This window comes from Acanthaster planci, linkage group LG13, assembly GCF_054643075.1.
Source record: "Acanthaster planci isolate LZ-2023a linkage group LG13, COTS_SCS, whole genome shotgun sequence".
NCBI lineage: Eukaryota > Metazoa > Echinodermata > Asteroidea > Valvatida > Acanthasteridae > Acanthaster > Acanthaster planci.
This window is the reverse complement of record NC_141789.1, coordinates 13,299,660-13,318,911: the sequence shown is the minus strand read 5'-3', so window position 1 is coordinate 13,318,911 and position 19,252 is coordinate 13,299,660. Positions and strand designations below refer to the sequence as shown.

The following is a 19,252-nucleotide window of genomic DNA, read 5'->3' as shown; positions in this document are numbered from 1 at the left end:
TTGGAAAAAGATTACAAGAAAAAACGTAGTCCTTAACTATTTTTGAGTAGTATATATAAAAATCACTGTTTCTACCATTTCTAAATGGAAGATCTTCTTCACAAAGATCTGCAAACACATTTAAAGCACAGTCATACCCAAAACGATTCAATGGTATTTACATCTTTTATTCTTAAAAACCATAAGAAGCCACTTGTAAGAATCCTGAAAGTAAATGGGGACATCTAAACCATTACCCGAAAATTAAAAGCAATGATTTGATTTAAAAAATGATTATTATCAACTTGTCCCATGAACTAATGGAAACGTGACTCGAGGAAAATTCCGACTTAGCTGAACAGGTTGATAATCATGGTGAAGAAAAACTAAATGGCGCCCTCTGCCTTATAGACGATCAGTGTTGATGTGAGACTGTCAAGTGGTCATGAGTTTGGTCAGCCTGCTAAAGGCTGAGCTTTGCCAAGCACGTTTATTGAAATTTACAAATAAAAAGACAGAGATCTGATTGTCCATTTGGCGAGCCGTGCCCTGCCAACAGACCTAAAACATGACGTCACGCTTTGTTTTAGCACATGAGCACTTGGATGGATTGCGTCCCACCTCATAGCCATAAGAAAGTGCGCGTGTGAACAAAGCAATTACATGTAACGGTGGAGTGGAGCAGGGATGGGGTGGTGGCCTCGGGGAGGGGTACGGGTAGGGGGAGGTTTAGGCCCGGAAGGTCGATGAACTAAATGGGCGGCGGAAGCTGTTTGATCATCTGTAAGCAATCGTTGAAGAGCTCGGCAAAATCCTCGTGGGTCTTGACGAGGACGCAGCACGTCGAGCGCTTGGCACCCATCGCAGCTCCAAGATCCTGTGACAAAGCAAATGGAAAAGACCAATCTAACTTAAGAACTCCATAAATACCATACCCATGGAGGCAATCAAAATGAGGAAAGGAATGTTTGCTTTCGGACCGGTAAAACTAAAATAAATTTCTGGAGGGGGCGAGGAGTATGACTTCAAAATGAAAGTACGTGTACTGACAATATGGCACACAACTGGAAATTAAGGTTTTGAGCAAGATAAAAAATACTTGATGAACGCAGAGAGTCAGTCTCCATTAATTTTACCTTCTTGGCTGGAACGTAAGCATAAGGAATGTTCCTATCCTCACAGACAGCAGGTAGATGACACATGACCTCTATGGGCGTGACATCCCCAGCAAAGACAACAAACCTGTAGCAAAAACCAGACATCATTCAAACCGTTTGTTTACTGCATGGGCTTAGAAAATTGTAATGTACTCAGGGAGCTTTGTGATGCAAAATTTCCAGGAAGGTAAGGAGTCCATCCAGGAGTCAGTCTAGCATGACATCTGCTACAGAAATCATACTTATGCTCACTTCAAACCCTTCTCATAACTTGAGGTTTGCAGCAAGAATGTTACCACCAGGCTACAGCATACCGGTAAGTTGCAGCGATAGTTAAAATGGTCCCAGCTGTAGCGCTGTAGTTGGGTTGGCCCAAGCATAGTCAGCAAATTTCTGCCGAAAATTTCTTGAACCTTGCTACAGTTTTTTCGGCTCGCAACCAACAGAAATCGTCCAAAATACTCCAGCGTGGCATTCCATCCTTAACATAAATAAAACTACTCCTGTTAGCATGAGTTGCCAACCTAAAGGAGGTGACGTAGGCACATGCTGTGGCACACATTGGGTTCTCCATGCTATGGCCGGGACCGGCCCAACTGTAGCACTATGGTCGGGACTGTCCCAACTATAGATGGGGCCAATGACATCAGTGGGGCCTAGCAAGGACAACGCTGGGTTCATGTGGACTACTTCCCTTGCTTGTCAGTTTTTTCGCGAAACTTGAGTACATGGTGGAAGTAAATTTGTCCGCTGGAGGTTGGCTTACCCTTTTTCTCCCTTTCTGATGAACTTCTGGACTTCTTTCACTCCTCTGCGGAGCGTCTTCGCTTTGGAAGCTGGAAAATGTCAAATTGAACAGACAAGATGAAGGAGGCAACACGGATGCATAGCAATGAAAACATTAAAAAAAGAAGACAGGGTGGAACTTGGAGGAGGGTCGAGAGCCGGGAGATTTCTACTTGTACATGAAAGTGACTGAAACACTTGACAACGTGAGGTTAATACATGTGATTGTTGAAAGCCAAATCGACACCATGCGCAAGTTTAAAATTCCCCAACAATTTTCAGAGCGCAAATATCGCTGGCCAATTCATGTTTATGCACATTAGTTGCAATTTGTGCAAAAAAGTAAAAATCACACCTTGAGAACCTAGCATCCTGAAAGTAGTGATCAAGTGCTTAAGTGTTCACAAAAAACTTTTATTTTCGTAGACATTCACAACAAAATCAATAACAAAGATATGTAATACAAAACTGCTGCTAACTGCTTGCTGACTACAATGACCTAAAATTACAAATCTCAAAATATGGAGGGCCTGACGTTTTGATGAGTCGAAACGTCAGGCCATCCATATTTTGAAAATTAATAACAGTGAGAACTTTTTTGGCAGGAGAATTATCATTATCATCGATCTAAAGAAGTCTTCATCATGAGCAAATGTTGGAAAAATGTCAAATTGGTCTTGTTGGAAATCAAATAGAAACCTTCCCTTTATTGTTCCATACTCACTGGCCACTTTCAAGTTTGATGACAAGAGCATTTCCAATTTGAAGGGGAAATTTCTCTTTTCTTCCGACATGAGAGTAAACCTTACCATCATTAATGATACTATATCAACAGTAAAAACACCATCAACCTGTGTGAATTGCGGTAGTTAAGCGGTTACAGCATAATGGTTTGTGATGCGTGGGGTGTGGGTCCGGTTCGAATCCCAGGTCGAAATTATGGCAGGGAGGTTTTTTTAAAAGGAAAATAAAGCCCGAATGTTATAGGAGCCTAATTTCACACGTAAAGTTTTTATGGTTGGTTGAGCATCTAGATGTCATGCATTGTGCATGGTTGTGAACCGTGGTTTGGCTTCACACGTGTGAATGCATATAATCATTGCAACTATGACCTGCCACTGAGTGCCAGACTAACCTTTCTTGACACTTTTGTAGAGCTTCTTGGTCAACTTTTTTGAGGCAAGAGGGTTAGCGATTGGCGCCACTCGTTGCACCAGATCCTCATAAGTCAGCTCTTGTTCGTTATCTTCAGCTGGCTCAGATTTTTCCGAGTTTTCCTTGTCCTTCTTTGGAGTTTTTCCCATGTTTGTTAACTGGACGTATCAAGCAAGTTTCCCACGCGATGTCATTTACATGTACTGTTTTTGTACATGTACATGTACTGAACACTGTACATGTACGTATATGTACACGTGCAAATACGTTCAGCACGCATTCGTCTAAACCCTGCACAATGTATTTGTGTGGCCGGACACCCAGACGACTTTCGTCAAACTTTCATAGCGAGCGCACGGTACTTGCATCAGGGTCCCTATCTAAAGAGGGGTAATATTTATTTATTTTTTTCTATAAATAAACAGCTAAATCAATATCAATTTCTTCTTTCAAGAAACTAAAAGTGATTTCCAAATCATTAAAATTACTTTTGATTCTGTTTAATTGAAAAGATCCACTTTTCTCCTCCTCCCGAAAGCGTGTCGATCACGTGACTCATGTGAGGGAGCTTATCCTAAATCTCGGCATCAGCATCGTCTATAAAGCTGACGAGTAGGTTTAAAGCTTAAACCTTCAGCACTAAGCGAAAATACCTCCGAACATTGCCCTCATTAATACACATTTTGACGACAGTTTTAATCAAAAGGGGCCATACTGAGTTGAAAGATCGTACCTTAGACACGAATTTCTTGAGACTGAAGCCAAAATATAAGACGAAGCCGATATTTGGAAATACCAATGCGCTTCTCCTGAACGGGGTATATATTTCTTAGCTTCGCGTTCTGGAAGTCAGCCAATCATGCAGTGTGTGGGAGAGGAGAGTGTGATTTCTAGATTGCATCTGTTGAGATTTTCTCCCATTTTGTACAGATCAACGCACTTTATCACTTACTAATTAGGCCTTCCTCCAAAGCAGCCCTTCAGCAGGTTTTTTTTGCAAATCATTACCTAAATGTCTCATCTTTCCCCAGATTTCAGGGGAAAACCGAACTGAATATACATGTAGTATCATACGAGAATTCAATCCTGTGGCAAAGGGGGAGATGCACCTCGAACTCAAGGCCTCTGCCTCCCCCCACACACACTCCGAGAACGAAAACAATTATGGCAATATACTGCCTTGGGCTGTGTTTTAACTGTGACCGAACCCATCGAGTGTCCCTCTCCAGAAAATGAGGACCCCAAGCGTCCCCCCTGCCAAATGCACCCCAGTTACAGCATTGATTCCATCCAAAAGATTTTCAAAGCAAACCCCAAAGTGCATTAAAAACAGAACAAATGACTCCAGATACACTGAAACTGGTCTTTGTAAGTTTATTACACAGGTTTCAGTTCACCAGAATAGATTTGTTGGGGGGCTCACATTAAAAAAAACAAAACGAAACGGACAGGGAAAAACTACACAATGTACAGGCAAAACTGCAACAGACGCTTTGAAATTTCTCACTTTGAAGTTCTTTGAACCGTACCCGGGAGACTGTATCTAGATAATTATGACACATCTTGGCTCTTTGATTACATGTACTTCCCATTATGTTACACTTTTAAAATTTTTATACAGTGAAGAAGCAAATACATGTATTTAAGTGAGGCCAAGTTCAATGAAAGCAAAGTAAGCTAGCCACAGGGCAAACTTTGCAGCCTCTGTTTATAGCAAGCAGGTGATGTGGTCCCATCAACCGATTACTGCCTTTGTTCTGAACTTCTTAACCTCTTCTCCGAAACACAGGCAGCCTGGCGTAGCATTTTTACCCACGACTTGCTGAAGCACTTTTCAAATTAAGTTCATCTCCCCACCCCACCCCCAAAAAAATAGCACTGAGCCAACAGTAAATATTTTGTGGCAATTTGCTGCAATAGCCTTCCTCACTGACATCACCTACAAAGCAAGAAATGTGGCCCTGATTCATCCAAACCAGTAAACACTTTTTTAAATCCACAGACATCCCAGCTCAAGCCCCCTTTTTCTGACAGTAAAACCAGACAGAGCAGGTAACTCTCAAAAGAAATGTCCAAAACGCGACCCATGGCCAGAGAGAGGAAACGGTGAGCTTTGCTTACACCAACATTCTGTTAAAAATTTGAGCTGGGCATACATCACTTCACCACTTTCCTCGAGGTGGAACTTCGCCTAAGATTTTCTGCAGTGCAAAGGTCAGCACACTGAGGTTCAACGGCACTTGAGATTTCTTTCAATAATGCACACATAATGCAAAAATACAATGCAGAAGTTAATGTGTCATTACGTTGTAGGTAAGTTTATGGTAGTTGAAGAAACTTCCGTGAACACATGTACCCACAGGTGCCACAAGCAGAACTAGAAAGAACCGGAATACCCTGAATACTGGTCAAAATCTCGTAAGTGTTCTAAATGATTAACAGATGAAACATTTGTTTTGCAATATTCAATTACCGTTAAGCTCTTGAAACAAAGCCCAAATATGCTTTAACTGTCTAATTTTTCGTAAGCATTAGTGGGTTTTTTTTTTTCAAATGGAGCCCAGAGCACCACTGGCACTACATGCAGGTTTTTGTGGTTGTACATTATCGTTTGTTTGCTTGTTTCCTTTAATAATGAAAAATAAAAGCAATGAATAATAATGGCTCGGGAAGATTTCAGCCGGAGAGATCGCTGGCATCAAACTTGGCCTGCGGGTAGGATTCTGCCTTGACCATGTGACCCCCGAACCACCTGCCGTTGAGTGCCTCAATTGCTGCTTCTCCCTCTGGAAAAACAAAAGTACACGACAACACATACATGAGTATCTCCGGTTTTGGAGCAAGAGACTTTATGAACTAGGTCAAAATCTCACGCTGAGTAACTGGTAAACGGGTGGTGATTGGCTTCGGTGCAAAGGTTTCACGGCACTCAGTTGGCTACTTTGGAGGGATGCTAAACGCATCGACAAACTCTACGGTGTACTTGTTTTCGAAGTGACAACTCTTCAGGAACGCTGTAAATCTACATCCAACTTGCATCCCAGGACTAACGTTTCTGAAAAACATTCACCATGCGGGATTTTGCTGAGCTTGAAAGGTCGGTTTGTAACAACGGAAAAACCTGTCAGGGTGCCTCGGGGCTTGTTTGGTTTTTCTCGAATTCTGGAAGGAGGTTGGCCAGGACTTCTCTCACAGAGCTACTCAGCCTACGGCAGCAGGCAGCTAGAAACCTGCTTCTGCAAGGCAAACGTTTCCTATGCAGGCCAAACTCCTACGCTCGGCAGCTCAATCAATCAACCAAGGTTTTAACGAGTGTTGACTCACCGCTGGGGTCGCTGAACTCCACGAATATCTTCACGATGACCTCGGCATCTTCTTCCTCCCCTTGCCGCTCCTGGTAGATGACCACTCGGTTGACCTGGCCAAACTTGCCGCACTCTTCGGTCACTTCGCCTTCTAAGTCGTCATCCAGGTCCTCCTTGTCCACCATGTTGCGCAGGACGACGACCCGTGACTGAAACAAAGAATTTAAAAGTTTGGATATTTTGGTACATGAAACTTCCAATTTGATGGGACACTGTACTGGGCTTGCGCTTCAAGGTGAGAAAAATTTGCTTGATACAAATTTACGTTAAGCATAACTTCGTCAGGACTCATTATTTCCATGCCACATTGGCTGTACCCTATTTTTATACGCAAATATTTATACGATTTGCACTATTTTGTGCTGAAGATTATGACATTGGTCCCTGGCGCTCGATTATAGGTGCCTACGTACCTCGGCCTTCCGCAAAAGCTTCTGCATGACCATGTGCCTGGCGCTGGTGCCCGAGATGGTCATGTTCTCTTGTTCGCTGATGGTCTGTGGCAGCTCGCTCTCCAGCTTCTTCTTGGCGTCCTCGGCTGGCTCGGCCGCGGCCTTAGCAGCTGCTGCAGCTGCTGCCACTGCTTGGCCGGCGGCCGCCACGGCTGCATTGGCCTGCTGGGCCATGGCGGCCATCGGGGCAGTCAGGGTGGGGTTCATCATCAGTGACGAGGTGGTGACAGTGATTGTGGGGATGGGCGGACGGATAGGAGTCACGCCTGAAAAGATGGAGAGAAAAATAAAGAAACTATCGTAAAATATCATAAAATGCCTTCTCTTGACTAGTTTGTGAGGGTTCTCTTGGTTGAAAATTATGCAAAGTATGCATGTGCTGGACACAAATAAGGATTGGCATCACACTTTCACCTATTACCATTCTTTCTATTCGTCCTATGTTTGAGCATGTGTACAGCTGTGGGTTTTGTGCACATTCCACGGAAAACTTATGATGACATTGAATAAAAACCAAGTCAGAATACTACTGCTATTTACACTAAGATCAATTAAAACACATCACATTTTTGGCCAAGTTTGCGAGAACCAAACTTGGCTTGGGCATTAAAGCCCGAAGCTGCATAAAAACTGTCAAAGTAAAGATGAATGCCAATGAATCGGACCAGCACACGTGCACAAAGTATCAAGTCGCCTCATAAAACTCCAGTTCCTCATGTGTGTCGAGTACTTCCAAACAGATTTCAAAACAGCGCTTTTGTCATTCTGGTAAGAGGTATTCGAACAACTGGTTCACACTTTACCTGTGATAATACCCGGCGCATTGGAAGCCATGACAGCCTGGGGCATGTTAAGGAGACCGAGCTGCGGTGCCGTCAGCAGGCCGGCTCCTGGCAGGGCCTGGGACAGCGTGGAGGGGGCAAGATTGAGCACTGCCGCGGCCGCTGCTGCTGCTGGGGCCGCAACAGCATCGAGGGCCTGTGCAAAGGAAGAGATACAGATTAGTCAACAGTAACATATGCTGGTGGGGGGCGCGGGCGGATAATGACAGGGATTTCATAGGCAATCTGGAGTACTCAAACCTATACTGGACAAAACTTGGGGCCAATTTGGGGCAACGTATCCAGGCGATACATCGTGGGACTACTGTTCAGGCTATCGTCTGGACTCACAACACTGCACCTTTTTCTCCGTCTTTGGCAATGACAATTTGCTAGAGGTCCCTTGAGCCATTTTAAACCCTGACGTGAATAAAACGCACATGGTTACTCGCTGCAGAGTACAGATTCTCACAAGCGGCCAAGTGGGACCGGTTTGATGACGGTGCAACAGTCGCTGGAAAACAGCACTGCTTCAGTGACGGCTGCCTCTTCAGGAAATGGCAATGGAAAAAACACCGCAAAAGACGCGTCCTTGTCTGTCTTAAAGTCCAGCGGTCATGAGCGAGATGGGAAAAAAAAAAAGACCCGGTCCCCAAGTTGATTTCTCACCTGGATTTTGGCTGTTGCTGCTGCAGCGGCGACAGCCGCGGCTGGTGGGAGACCACCTTGTGTTGTCGCCGTTGGAATGCTCGCCAGTGGAGGGGTGATCGACTGCATCAGACACAAAAAAAAAAAACACTAATCCTTTACCTGAGCAGAGCACATGGAAATTAATCCACTTGTGTGACAGAAAGTCATTTTTGAAGGAACAAGCGACAGAGAATATCTTTGGCACATTTCATCTCCTGGAGCATTCCCCGTAACTCTAGAGAATGCTTCACACTGCAACATCCAGCACTTCCCAAGCACTAACACGGCAGAGCTTAAAGCAACACCAGGATCTACCCTTATGAAAATCAGTCATATTTTTGGCCCACAGGGGCTGATTAAACTATGGCTTGCTGTCAGTACACAAAGGCAAACAGACGAAGTCACTGAGTGTTAAAAACTCGTCCTCAGCTGGCAACACAGCACATAAACGCCATCGCTAAATAATAAATGGGGAATAAAACCATTAAAAAGTGCTGAAGCAAATATACATTTTGGCGCAAAGCTGGGGTGATAGTTCGGCCAATATGAACAGTGGACAATGCGAAGGGGCGTCTACTCAGGATATTGAGGCGGTGAGTGTACTTACTCTACCAACACGGAGATACTGGCCTCCCAGGTCAAACAGGTTCATCGAAGCGATGGCATCCTGTGCAGACTGCATGGTCTCATACTCGATGAAGGCGTAACCCCTGTTGAGGGCAACCCAAAAAAACACAAGTGTTCAGAGAAGTGCCGATCAGAACACTTCCAACTGAGAGGTGAATGAGAAATTTGGTTACAGCTACCAAGTATTACAAAAAAAAACTGTACAGTGGGACTTACTTGTGTTTGTTCGTGGCCGAGTCTAGGGGCAGTGCACAGCTGGTGATCTTTCCAAACGCTTCAAAGACGCTGAAGCAAAAGAGAGGCAGAAAGTGGCGTGGGAGAAATCAACAATTATCAAAACTCGTGACACTCTGTGAATAAAGGATTCCCCCATGAGAAACACTGCCGTTCTAGCTAGGCAGGTCCTCACCAGGCTTTAAGGTACAATGCATTTTTTTTTAGAAATATTGGTAGTTGCATTTAATGGACTGTAGCAAAGTTGGGAACAAAAGTCACTATTAAGCCCTTCACTCCAGATCATGCATTAATATGGAAGACATCTCCTGAGTTGTAAAACAAAGAGAAACTTTTAACTAGTCCGTGGAGGTAAAGTGTGGGAAGCCCTCGGGCGGGCCACAGGCCAGGTCTGAGTTGTGCCTCGAGGCGCGAGAAACGATCAAGGCTCTGACTGAAGAGAGCCTAGTTCCCAACCTACCTCTTGATGTCTTCTGTGGACAGGTCGCCATGGATGGAGGCGACGTAGATGCGGGGATGGTTCTTGGATTCCTCCATGAGTTGGTCCACCACAGGCTGGGCCTGGGGCATGTTGCTCGGCCGACCGACCTGCGCAGATACCGATTTCATAATTATCATTCCTCGGGAAAACCCACGTTAATATGCCCACCAACCAAATACTAACCTCAATTTGTAACTCCCCCCCCCACACAAAAAAAACACAGGTGTATGCAGTGCTTTCATCTGACCTCAAGTTTGCTCAAGTTTCTTCCTTTAGCTCTGGGGTCCACAGTGTGTATAACCCTTCCTCATGGCCTGATTGACTTACATACAATGCAACAATTACTGCAGAGAATCCATGAGTGCCCTCTGAAGAGTATTCACTTCTTTAAGAACATTGCAATGTTTGAATATATATAAAAATACTCTGGATACCTGCATACCCTATTCAAAGCATTACTTTGCTGAACCCTTCATTGTAGCATTGTGATTGAAAGTGAGGAACTAGAAAGGATTCTGACTTGCAGTTTGTGCTCGTAAAGCCTTGTTACTTGCTGACCTAAAAATCATCCTGGAAGTAATATCAGCTATTAAAACGCTTAGCTAAGCAACTTGGACTTACCTTGATGTTTCGTCCGCCGATCATGACCCCGTTCATTTGGTCCAGGGCCAGCTGAGCCGCCTCGGGTAGGTCGTACTCCACGAAGGCGAAGCCCTTGTGCTTCATGGTGATGGGGTCCCAGGACATGTTGATGCTCTTGATGGGGCCGAAGGGGCTGAAGGCCTGCCGGACGGTGTCCTCCCGCAGCTCGAAGCTGATGGAGCCCACGTAGACGCGGCACATCAGGGCAATGGCCCGCTGGCGCTGGGCGGCCATCTGCAGATTGCTCATTTGCTGAGCGGGAACCAAAACAACACAGTAAATTCAATGCCAACAGAAATACCATTTGACTGATGGCACCACTTAACCCTCCAATGCTGAAGTCACTCTTTGGGTCACTTGGTAAACACCTCAAAGAAGCACAGCTGTGTCGTGTTGTGCACTGCACTAACTGTCCCTCACAGGAATATCAGATTGCACTTTTGTGCTGCCCAACAACTGTGCTTCACTGTTTCATGTGCATAATTGTGCAGTAAACCAAATGCAGTGAAGAGAACTGCACAAAAGACCCCAGGGTCATTTTGTGCTGGCAACCTACTGTGTACACACTGAACCTGTGCATGTTTGTGTTCCATGTAGAAAACGCATGCAAGAGAGTGACCATGGGCACTCGTGCATACTTGTGCTGTAAAACCAAAGGAGGGTTAATACAATGCAGTTCCTGAACTATGTGGATCCCACCCCTTGACAGGAAATAAACATCTTGCTCTAGAATTTCATTTGGATCACTTCAGCCGAACTGTCAAAACATTAGCTAGTCTAGGACAGTGCTTCAACAGTATTGGCTGTCCACTTCAGGTTGCTGGACTGGGATACACTGTTCAAAAACTCAATCTAATGAGCATAATGGATAGGAATTCAGACATCATCAACAATCAACCACAGGGGTGTGAGTGGCCACTTAAAATTAAGGTTGAAAACAGCTAGCAAAAAGCTGAAATGTAAAAGCTCCAATACTTTGGACAGACCAGGTGTACAAAAAAGCTGAAATTCATTGTCAACATCCAAACAAAAAACGCTGAAATCAGCTACAAAGCTGAATTCTCACAGCGCTGTAACCATCACAATTCCTTCCTTGCTGGAAAAGGGCATTTTTTTTTCCCATAGCAGTGCCTCTTCTTTGGTGGGAGCTTACCACATGCGCTCAGATTTATGCGCACTTTTCAGGGGGCCGTACGGCGCTTGTGTGAGTGTTCTAGGAGCACCCACAAGCCTGGTCGAAAAGCTTCCAACCATCTCTTCTTCGTTGGCAAACGCGCTTCAACTCAGGGCGGATAGTTGACCCATTTTGTCACTCAAGGTTTACCACTATGGAGCACAAGGTGTTCTTTTGCTGGATGTAAGCCACTGTTTGTTTAAACCAATCCAGCCCCAAAAAGGGAAAGGGCCCTTGGAGGGAGGGGAGGGATCAGGCCAAACGAAATGTAGGCGGGATCTCACCTGTTGCTGGTGGGCCAGGGTCTGCTTGACCAGCACGCTCTTGATGTTCTGCTCCATGGCGTACTTCTTGGCCCGGTTCAGCGCCTCCTGCTGCTCGGGGGTGAGCCTGGGCATGCCTCCAGCCAGCAGGCCCATCTCCTTCTTGGCTCCCGGCCCGGCCAGCACGGGCCCCATCTGCTCCGCCATCACCATGGGGGAAGGGCTACGGGTCACTGCGGAGAAGTCAAGGTGGTGACAGAGAACGGGTGGTGTTAGAGAAGACCTCAGAGTGGTTGGTTTTTTCTTCTACGCCTAGGTCCTAAATACAGATTTGGCACACCTGGAAAAATCTCACCCATGCGACTCTTCCATAAAATTTAGTTGCAAGATGTAGGTAAAAAACATTGTTATAAAAAAATATTGTTCAAATGGCTTAGGTATCTTTTGAACAGCTGCAGGAAAGTTAGTTAATTTCTTCTCTACTTTCATCTCAAAAAAATCCACAAACCGACTGAGTGTACTTTGTTCAGCCAATTCTGACAAGCTTTACATTATGCCCAAAATTCTCGATAAAATTGTGGAAAGGAAATACACATAGTGATACACAAAAAACCTGTCTATGCATTCAGACTGATAGGACAAGTTTGTGAATGGTAAGAATGCATACGATGAGGCCAAGTACAGCCTTGTCGTTGGTAGAGCTGTTGCCGGTTAAGAAAAAACAAAAGGGGCGATAAGCCCAACAGTTGCAGAGCCAGACATCGAGGGGGCTAACATGTACAGAACAACTACTATAATGCTGTTTACCACAGTCGCTGTCTTATAGGTTGGCGGTGTTGCCATGGTAACAATTGCCATGGCGACCTCTAGCCACACTAGGCCAGGCGGTAAACTACAGTACATGGAGCAGAGCTGTTTGTGAGAGTGTGTGTGTGGGTCTCAGCGTAAACTGAAATCTTCAAAATACACAAAAATGCAGAGACAAAAAAAGAGAGAGAAAAGGAAAAAAAATGAGAGGGGGAAGATAACAAGGGGGAAAAAGGGAGAAAAATGGTAGAGTTAGTCGGCAGAGCATGGCTTGGGGTCCTACACGAGGCATACATCTGTAATTTCTTGTATCCAACGGGCCAGACAAGTTACTTCAAGGGGGGCACCAGAACATGGTTATGAGTGTCTGTATCTGACGTGACGCACATGGCAAACTAATTTCAGACACATCGGCAACATCAAGTGACTTAACAAAAATATCATGTGTACAAATGTATTAACTGGTCGGGCCTTTCCAAAAATTGAATCCTGGCAATGTTTAACGTGCCTTGAAGTTGCAAGGCAACCTTCAGTTTTACAACTAACCTACGGACACATGTTCATTCGTTCTCCCTGTCAATTGTAAAAAGCAATGACAGTCTGCATGTATCGGACAAGGATTGGGACAGGTCAAATTATGGGGTTTTTTTGTGTGCTTTAAAGGCAAAATGATAGATGCCAATCATGAAATCTAGAGATTACCCGCTTCTTAAGAACTGCTCCCAATTAGAGGATGCACAATCGTGCAACAATACCTGCTTGTTTGTGAACTGTGCCACCGCAAATATGCATTAATCGTTCAAAACAAGATTGGCTGCCTTCAGTACAATATGCAAAGTCTTTCATTAAACCCAGGGTGTTTAGAACCCAAAAGACTCTTCACTTTTAGCACTGGAGAACAAGAGCACTTAGTTCATACTCAATCAAGTCCAGCTTTTCTGTCAGAACCATAGTACAATTTCCATGGTACGCGATGAAATAAGCATACGTTATTAACAGTAACTACACTAAATTGGCTAGCACTTCGTCCGTCGTGTGTGCAACCCTATAAGACAAATTAGAGTAACACAGTTCATAGCCTTTAAGCGAAAGCCTGCCCACACTTTGACTTGCTCCTGTTAAGACTTGCAGATTGACTCAGCCTGTTGAGTTTTACAGACATTCCCCCTTCCGTAAAAAAAATCGGCACATTCTTATTCACAAGTGGTGCCATGTCAATGGTTCGAACACTTCTGACGCACATTCCTCAAATGCAGAGATGCAGCCACGACCATCACAAGTCCTTGTCAGCTGTCACAAGTCCAACCACATGGCCTTTTGGCATGTAAACAGGACGAATGACAAGAAAAGGAATGCATCTGTCACAGTTCACTTGAATAGCTTGCTGCTTGGCCTCAGGGAGGATGACTTTTGATGGACTGGCAGGGCCTTGTGAAGGGTTGTGATGGCCATGACTGCAATGCTGCTGATATGGGAGGATGCGTCTCGCAGGGAGGGGGGGACAGCCCAAACGTTACTTGGAGCTAAGCGTTTCTGTTAATCGGAAAAGCTAGGAATACAGGCAGCTGTATGGTTTGGATTTGATAACGAGGCTCCGCTGGCCGCAATCAGAGCAAACCACTTCTGGTTTGGGGGATGTCTTCACGGTCCCTGGTCGTGATCTCATGAATGCACAAAGGAGAGAACAAAAAAAAGACAGAGAGAGAGACACGCATTACACCGAATCATGGAATCACACAGAATTGCTGAGAACAGTGCTCAACATTTGCTAATGCCCGAGAACCACTTTTGTCCGTCACACAGAACTCCACTTATTAAGTTATCAAGTTTTCAAATTTTCGAACAGTTCACACTGATAGATATAAATAAATGTTTCGAGGGGATGAAATACAAGTTCAAAAAGAAATTACTGATCTTCCTAATCGGAATCTCGTCTCTTTTTGCGTTTCTTTCATCGGATCTATCTCATCAGAATATAGGTCAACAAAATAATTCCTACGATTGCTGAAGCGTTTGCTTGTGTACATGAACAATAACAAATGAAGTTACAATGCGGCATGCAGCTCTGTGCTTTCAAAGGCAATGTCAACCTCTTGAGAGGTTTTTCTCTAATTAGGACCTGTTTAGGGACCTGAATGACCTGTCAAGGAAAAATAAAAATAAAAACGACTGAGTAAAAAAATGAAGACCGGCAGTGGGAGGTGACTGTTCACTGTTGTTCGAGGGCTGATGATGGGTCCAATCAATGGCTAATGACGAGTCTGCAAAGAAGTAAGGGGTGAGAAATACATGGCGTGGGAATGGAAGGACAAATGTAGGCATACAGAGATCAGGGCCGGCCTATAGTGGAGCAGATTTTGCCCGAGTGGTATTTGTTGCCAATATGCTGCAAATGTTTATTTGACGTTAATTTGAAGGCCTGTGATCCATCTCATGGAATACCTCTACAAATCAAGGCCAAATATATCTGGGTTGAGTTCATACACAAGTATGAAGATTAAAGTATCCTCGTGGCTTCCGATGTACACATTCAAATCTGGGTTACCCTTGTGTACATGTACTTTTGTTTTTTTGGTTTTGTTTCTCTTAGTGATGGTTTTCATTTTCTATTTTTTTTTGGGGGGGGAGAGTAGGAGAGATATAATTTCCTTCTCTTTTTAGACAGCATACAAATTTAGATCACAATAAAAACAAGTCCAGAGATCCCAGGATCTGAACTTCAAGCCTATGACTGGGAACTAAATGCACACGTTATTTCCTCCCCTACGCAACACTCTGAAACAAACCCAAGCACAATCCAATGGGTGTCGCTGAGGCTGAGCGTTCAGTTTGCGCTGCGGTTCTGAAAAAGGAAAAGTACAAAAACCACAGGTTTTTCCCCCCGAGACAAAATGGAGGAACAATCCGAAAATCAAGACACAAGAACAGAGAGCTGAGAAGTGACTCGCTAACCTTTCTTTTACCTTCAGAAATCTGGGTTTTATCAAGAGATTGCTTGAAAACCCTACCCCATGCAATGTGCTTCATGCAAGGGACAGCAACGGCATCCCACTACATGTATACGGTTAAACCTTTTTCTCTTAAGATTGCGCACTTTTTGTCCAAACAACGCAGAGAACATTTAAAATTTAAATCATGATTTTGTTTTTGGAAACAATGGTATTAGTTTTGTTCCATTATGTTGTAATTTTTCCCCTTTCTGTGAAACTGAAAAAAAAAAATTTCAATCTCCACAATGCAACACCAACTACAGATCTCTAGCACACAATACTCTCTCCAAATCAAAGGTACCAGATTAGAATGTGTGGGTCAGTAACATGTCCCCCGTATTCTTGCCGCGCTAGGCAGGGCCAAAGCTAAGTTTGCCGATTTGCTCCTCTCTGCAAAAAGAAGAAACTCAGAACACAAACAAAAAACCAAAAAAGAAAAAGGAACTGTAAAAACTGTCGGTTCGGATTACGGGAAAATGTGGAAGCTGTAATACAAAAAAAAGTTTGTTAGGAAAAATCTGAGTTAACTTACACAAGTTTGTAGTACATGGTAACATTTATAATTCTTATTTTGAGTATTCCATTTCAAAGTTCACACCCTTTGTTTACAGTATACTCACACTTTTATTGTTAAAATTTGTCACGATTGTTTTCATCCCCTACTTTAAGCAACAAAGTCAACAATACCGGGCTTTCCTCAGAGCAGAACTTGCACAATTGTCAAAAAGCCTGAATTCAAATATGAATTGTCGAGCAGAGAGGCCAAGTGTCCAGGGCAAGACACGGGTCTATCCCTACAAAAGGCTTCTGCATGCCATTCAGAAAGAGTACCTGAAAACTATTAGGGGAGCTGTTATGGTTTTGTCACGGATGCGCATCAACAATCTCTTGACAGTACACAGGGTTTTTCCCCCCCCAAAAGGAAAAATCCCACAAAATTTTTAATTACGGACTCTAAAAATGGAAACACGGCTTTCCAACTTGACCATTCCACGAAAAATCCAACAAAATGAGACACACCGCTTTGCAATTTTTGATGGACTCACAAATGTCCAGTCTCAGTGCTGCCACTTATTGACGTTGCAATTTTTGTCTCACTTTGAGGACAAAAACAAGCTACAGGGTTACCCCTCCCCCACCTTTTTTCGTGAGGGGGGGAAGGTTTTCCAATTTTTCCAACAATGGAACCGAAGCTACAGGAAATCATAATATGCACCCAAGCGCTGACATTGTGCAAGTTGAGCAAGTTGGGAAGGCCCTTGGACATTTGGATCCTACCTTCAGGGATTGTGGCACTGGCCGCTCCAGCTTCTACTTTGATCTTCTTGGGTGAGGGCTCACCTGTCCCCACATTCTATGCAAAGGGAGATAAGTAACCATAGTCTCACTTTCAGTTAGCTTTTTTTACCCCTCCCTGATGATGCAAAGCCCTTCCTTTCCGAATATACTGATAAAAGTATCTGGGACTAATTGGATTAAGTTGACCACATTTTGTGTTTTCATTGAAGACAAGTCCATAAGCCTTATCGCAAATACCGCATGGGTGATTTTGCACAATGGGAGAAAGGCACTGTGGCAGGGTTTTCAAGAGAAGTTTTCAAATGCTCCCTACTGCATCACAAATAACATCATTGGAAACGCTGCTTCAAATGGAGGATTTCAGACTTTGTTTGAAGAAAATCAGACTTTCCATTCTGAAGATTTTTTAATATAATTCATGACATATTATTTCAAGTGAATACATGTTGTGAATACTTCATTAGTATGGTAAAATGTGGGCATACTACATGTACAATCACCAACAATCAGCTGAACTTCGTAATGGTACATGCAATTTGAAATTCACGCCCCCCCTTTCCAAAGAAAAGTTGTTACCATGGATGGCAGAATTTGATGATGCCGCTCAGAACACGCCATTTTAAAATGGGTGTAGGCACAACTTTCGTTTAAAAAATCACTTAAACTCAAAAAGAAAATTAAAGAATAAATATTACTTGCAAAATTAAAAGCCAAATGAACAGAAAATACAAGACTGATGTGATGAAATATATCACTTAAATGTTCTTTTGTCCCCATTTTGGCAAACCTTGACCGATTTTTTGTTTGACCCCTCTAAATGTGGGCTATTAACCCCCCTTTCATGCCCTGTATTTTCACAATGGTACGACCTTTGCAACCCTACATCCGCTTAGGCAAAGGCGAGCCGTGCGGAACTTGTCTTGATAAAAACCGGGGCCAATCGCCCACGTGCGTGGAGACCCAAAATTTCCTGACTTTATCGCCTTTTCTTACTCCATAACTCTTATAACTCAATATTATGCAGACTCCATAAAGACTAATGAAAGCCATGTTTGATTCAATATTTCGTTCTTTATTCAGAAGAAGATTCCTGAAGATGTTCTGAATAAAGAACGAAATATTGAATCAAACATGGCTTTCATAACTCTTATGTTGATTGTATTAAATTAGAACTTTCAGGGATGAGATATTCAGTAAAAATATGTGAGATATATACTGTATTGTATGTTTGAGATCAATTTTTGTAAATACCCTGTTAAGAAGTGCCAAACGCAAGTCGTCCGAACAAATTTGTAACATCACTGAAATGCCTGATTGTGGGAAGAAAAAGGGATAATATTTGCTCCTTTTTCCCTAACACAATGCCTTTCTACTACCATTGTAAAAAATCACCTATGCAGTATAAGCAAGACTTATTAAGCTTGAAAAAACACAGAACATGCAGACACTGTCTCATGAAAAGTTGTTCGGGGAAGAATGTGGCATCCGGCTACCCCCAGAACTGTGGGAACGGAGCGGACGTTGGACCCCACAGTTCTGGGGGTAGCATCCAGTCTCAATTTTTATCAGTTTTGAGTTAGGCCCTATGGTTTCAGTCAGTCATTGAGATTCAAACGCCAAAAGCTTGGACTGAAAATTATTTCAAAATCTATTTTTCTTAGAAAATACTTGAAATGCACTACACTCTCCTCAGGCTTTGTACAAAACCAACAAAGCAAAGTAAGGATGCAGCAGTCTTTCCAAGCCTCACTTCAATGCAAAGGCCAAATTAAGCGCCAGCTGAACTAATAATCCCAATGGCAATGCATACCGTGCAATGATGCACGCACCACAAACCACAATGCACCATCAACAAAGGTCAACAAAATCATAAAAATGGCCGCTGCTCGGCCAGCGTAGCATATCTGAAAAGCCAGCTTAATGGTATTTCCTTCGATTCACTGGATAGAATACTTCACTGGTTGAATGAAACGCGACAAGTATATATTTACCTCTTTAAAATCACCATTTGCAGCAGCTTCTAAGAGTTCCATCGCACTTGCCATCATGGTTTTTGAAGGGCAACAATCCTTTCCAAGTCGGACATACGGCGTCGTCCTCTTAATTATGCACGTAAGTACGCTGGAACCCCCTGGTTGCCGTTTATTACATTACGTGCAATTTGCGGTATGCGCCGGGCACCAGTCATTTTGAGAAGCCGCAGCATGGCAATGTAAAAATAACCCCAAACAGCGACGGGGGTCCAGATTAAAATACCCCGATCGGTGATCCTATGGAGAAGGGACAATAGTTACCCTGCGGGTAGTGTCCTGAGATGGGGGCCCACACCG

At 43.7% G+C, this 19,252-nt stretch overlaps 2 protein-coding genes across 3 annotated transcripts; both read right to left on the bottom strand.

Annotated features, from left to right (window-relative positions):
- Nucleotides 1–146: 146 nt before the first annotated feature.
- On the bottom strand, nucleotides 147–3,353 carry nhp2 (NHP2 ribonucleoprotein). The gene is made up of 4 exons (XM_022242613.2): nucleotides 3,058–3,353; nucleotides 1,903–1,972; nucleotides 1,116–1,221; nucleotides 147–856 (listed from the first exon to the last, which is right to left on the bottom strand). The coding sequence occupies exons 1-4, from the start codon at nucleotides 3,224–3,226 to the stop codon at nucleotides 731–733; spliced, it is 471 nt and encodes a 156-aa protein (XP_022098305.2). The 5' UTR covers nucleotides 3,227–3,353; the 3' UTR covers nucleotides 147–730.
- A 1,084-nt stretch (nucleotides 3,354–4,437) lies between these two features.
- On the bottom strand, nucleotides 4,438–19,063 carry LOC110983368 (poly(U)-binding-splicing factor PUF60-like). Of its 2 annotated transcripts, XM_022242582.2 has the most exons (12): nucleotides 18,914–19,063; nucleotides 16,902–16,977; nucleotides 11,848–12,059; nucleotides 10,369–10,641; nucleotides 9,727–9,854; nucleotides 9,249–9,317; nucleotides 9,013–9,115; nucleotides 8,385–8,486; nucleotides 7,698–7,872; nucleotides 6,856–7,160; nucleotides 6,402–6,591; nucleotides 4,438–5,863 (listed from the first exon to the last, which is right to left on the bottom strand). In XM_022242582.2, the coding sequence occupies exons 1-12, from the start codon at nucleotides 18,968–18,970 to the stop codon at nucleotides 5,754–5,756; spliced, it is 1,800 nt and encodes a 599-aa protein (XP_022098274.1). In that variant the 5' UTR covers nucleotides 18,971–19,063; the 3' UTR covers nucleotides 4,438–5,753. The 2 variants fall into 2 exon arrangements, with proteins under 2 accessions (XP_022098274.1, XP_022098275.1); XM_022242583.2 differs by lacking the exons at nucleotides 16,902–16,977; nucleotides 18,914–19,063 and adding an exon at nucleotides 12,634–16,669.
- Between the last annotated feature and the right edge of the window lie 189 nt (nucleotides 19,064–19,252).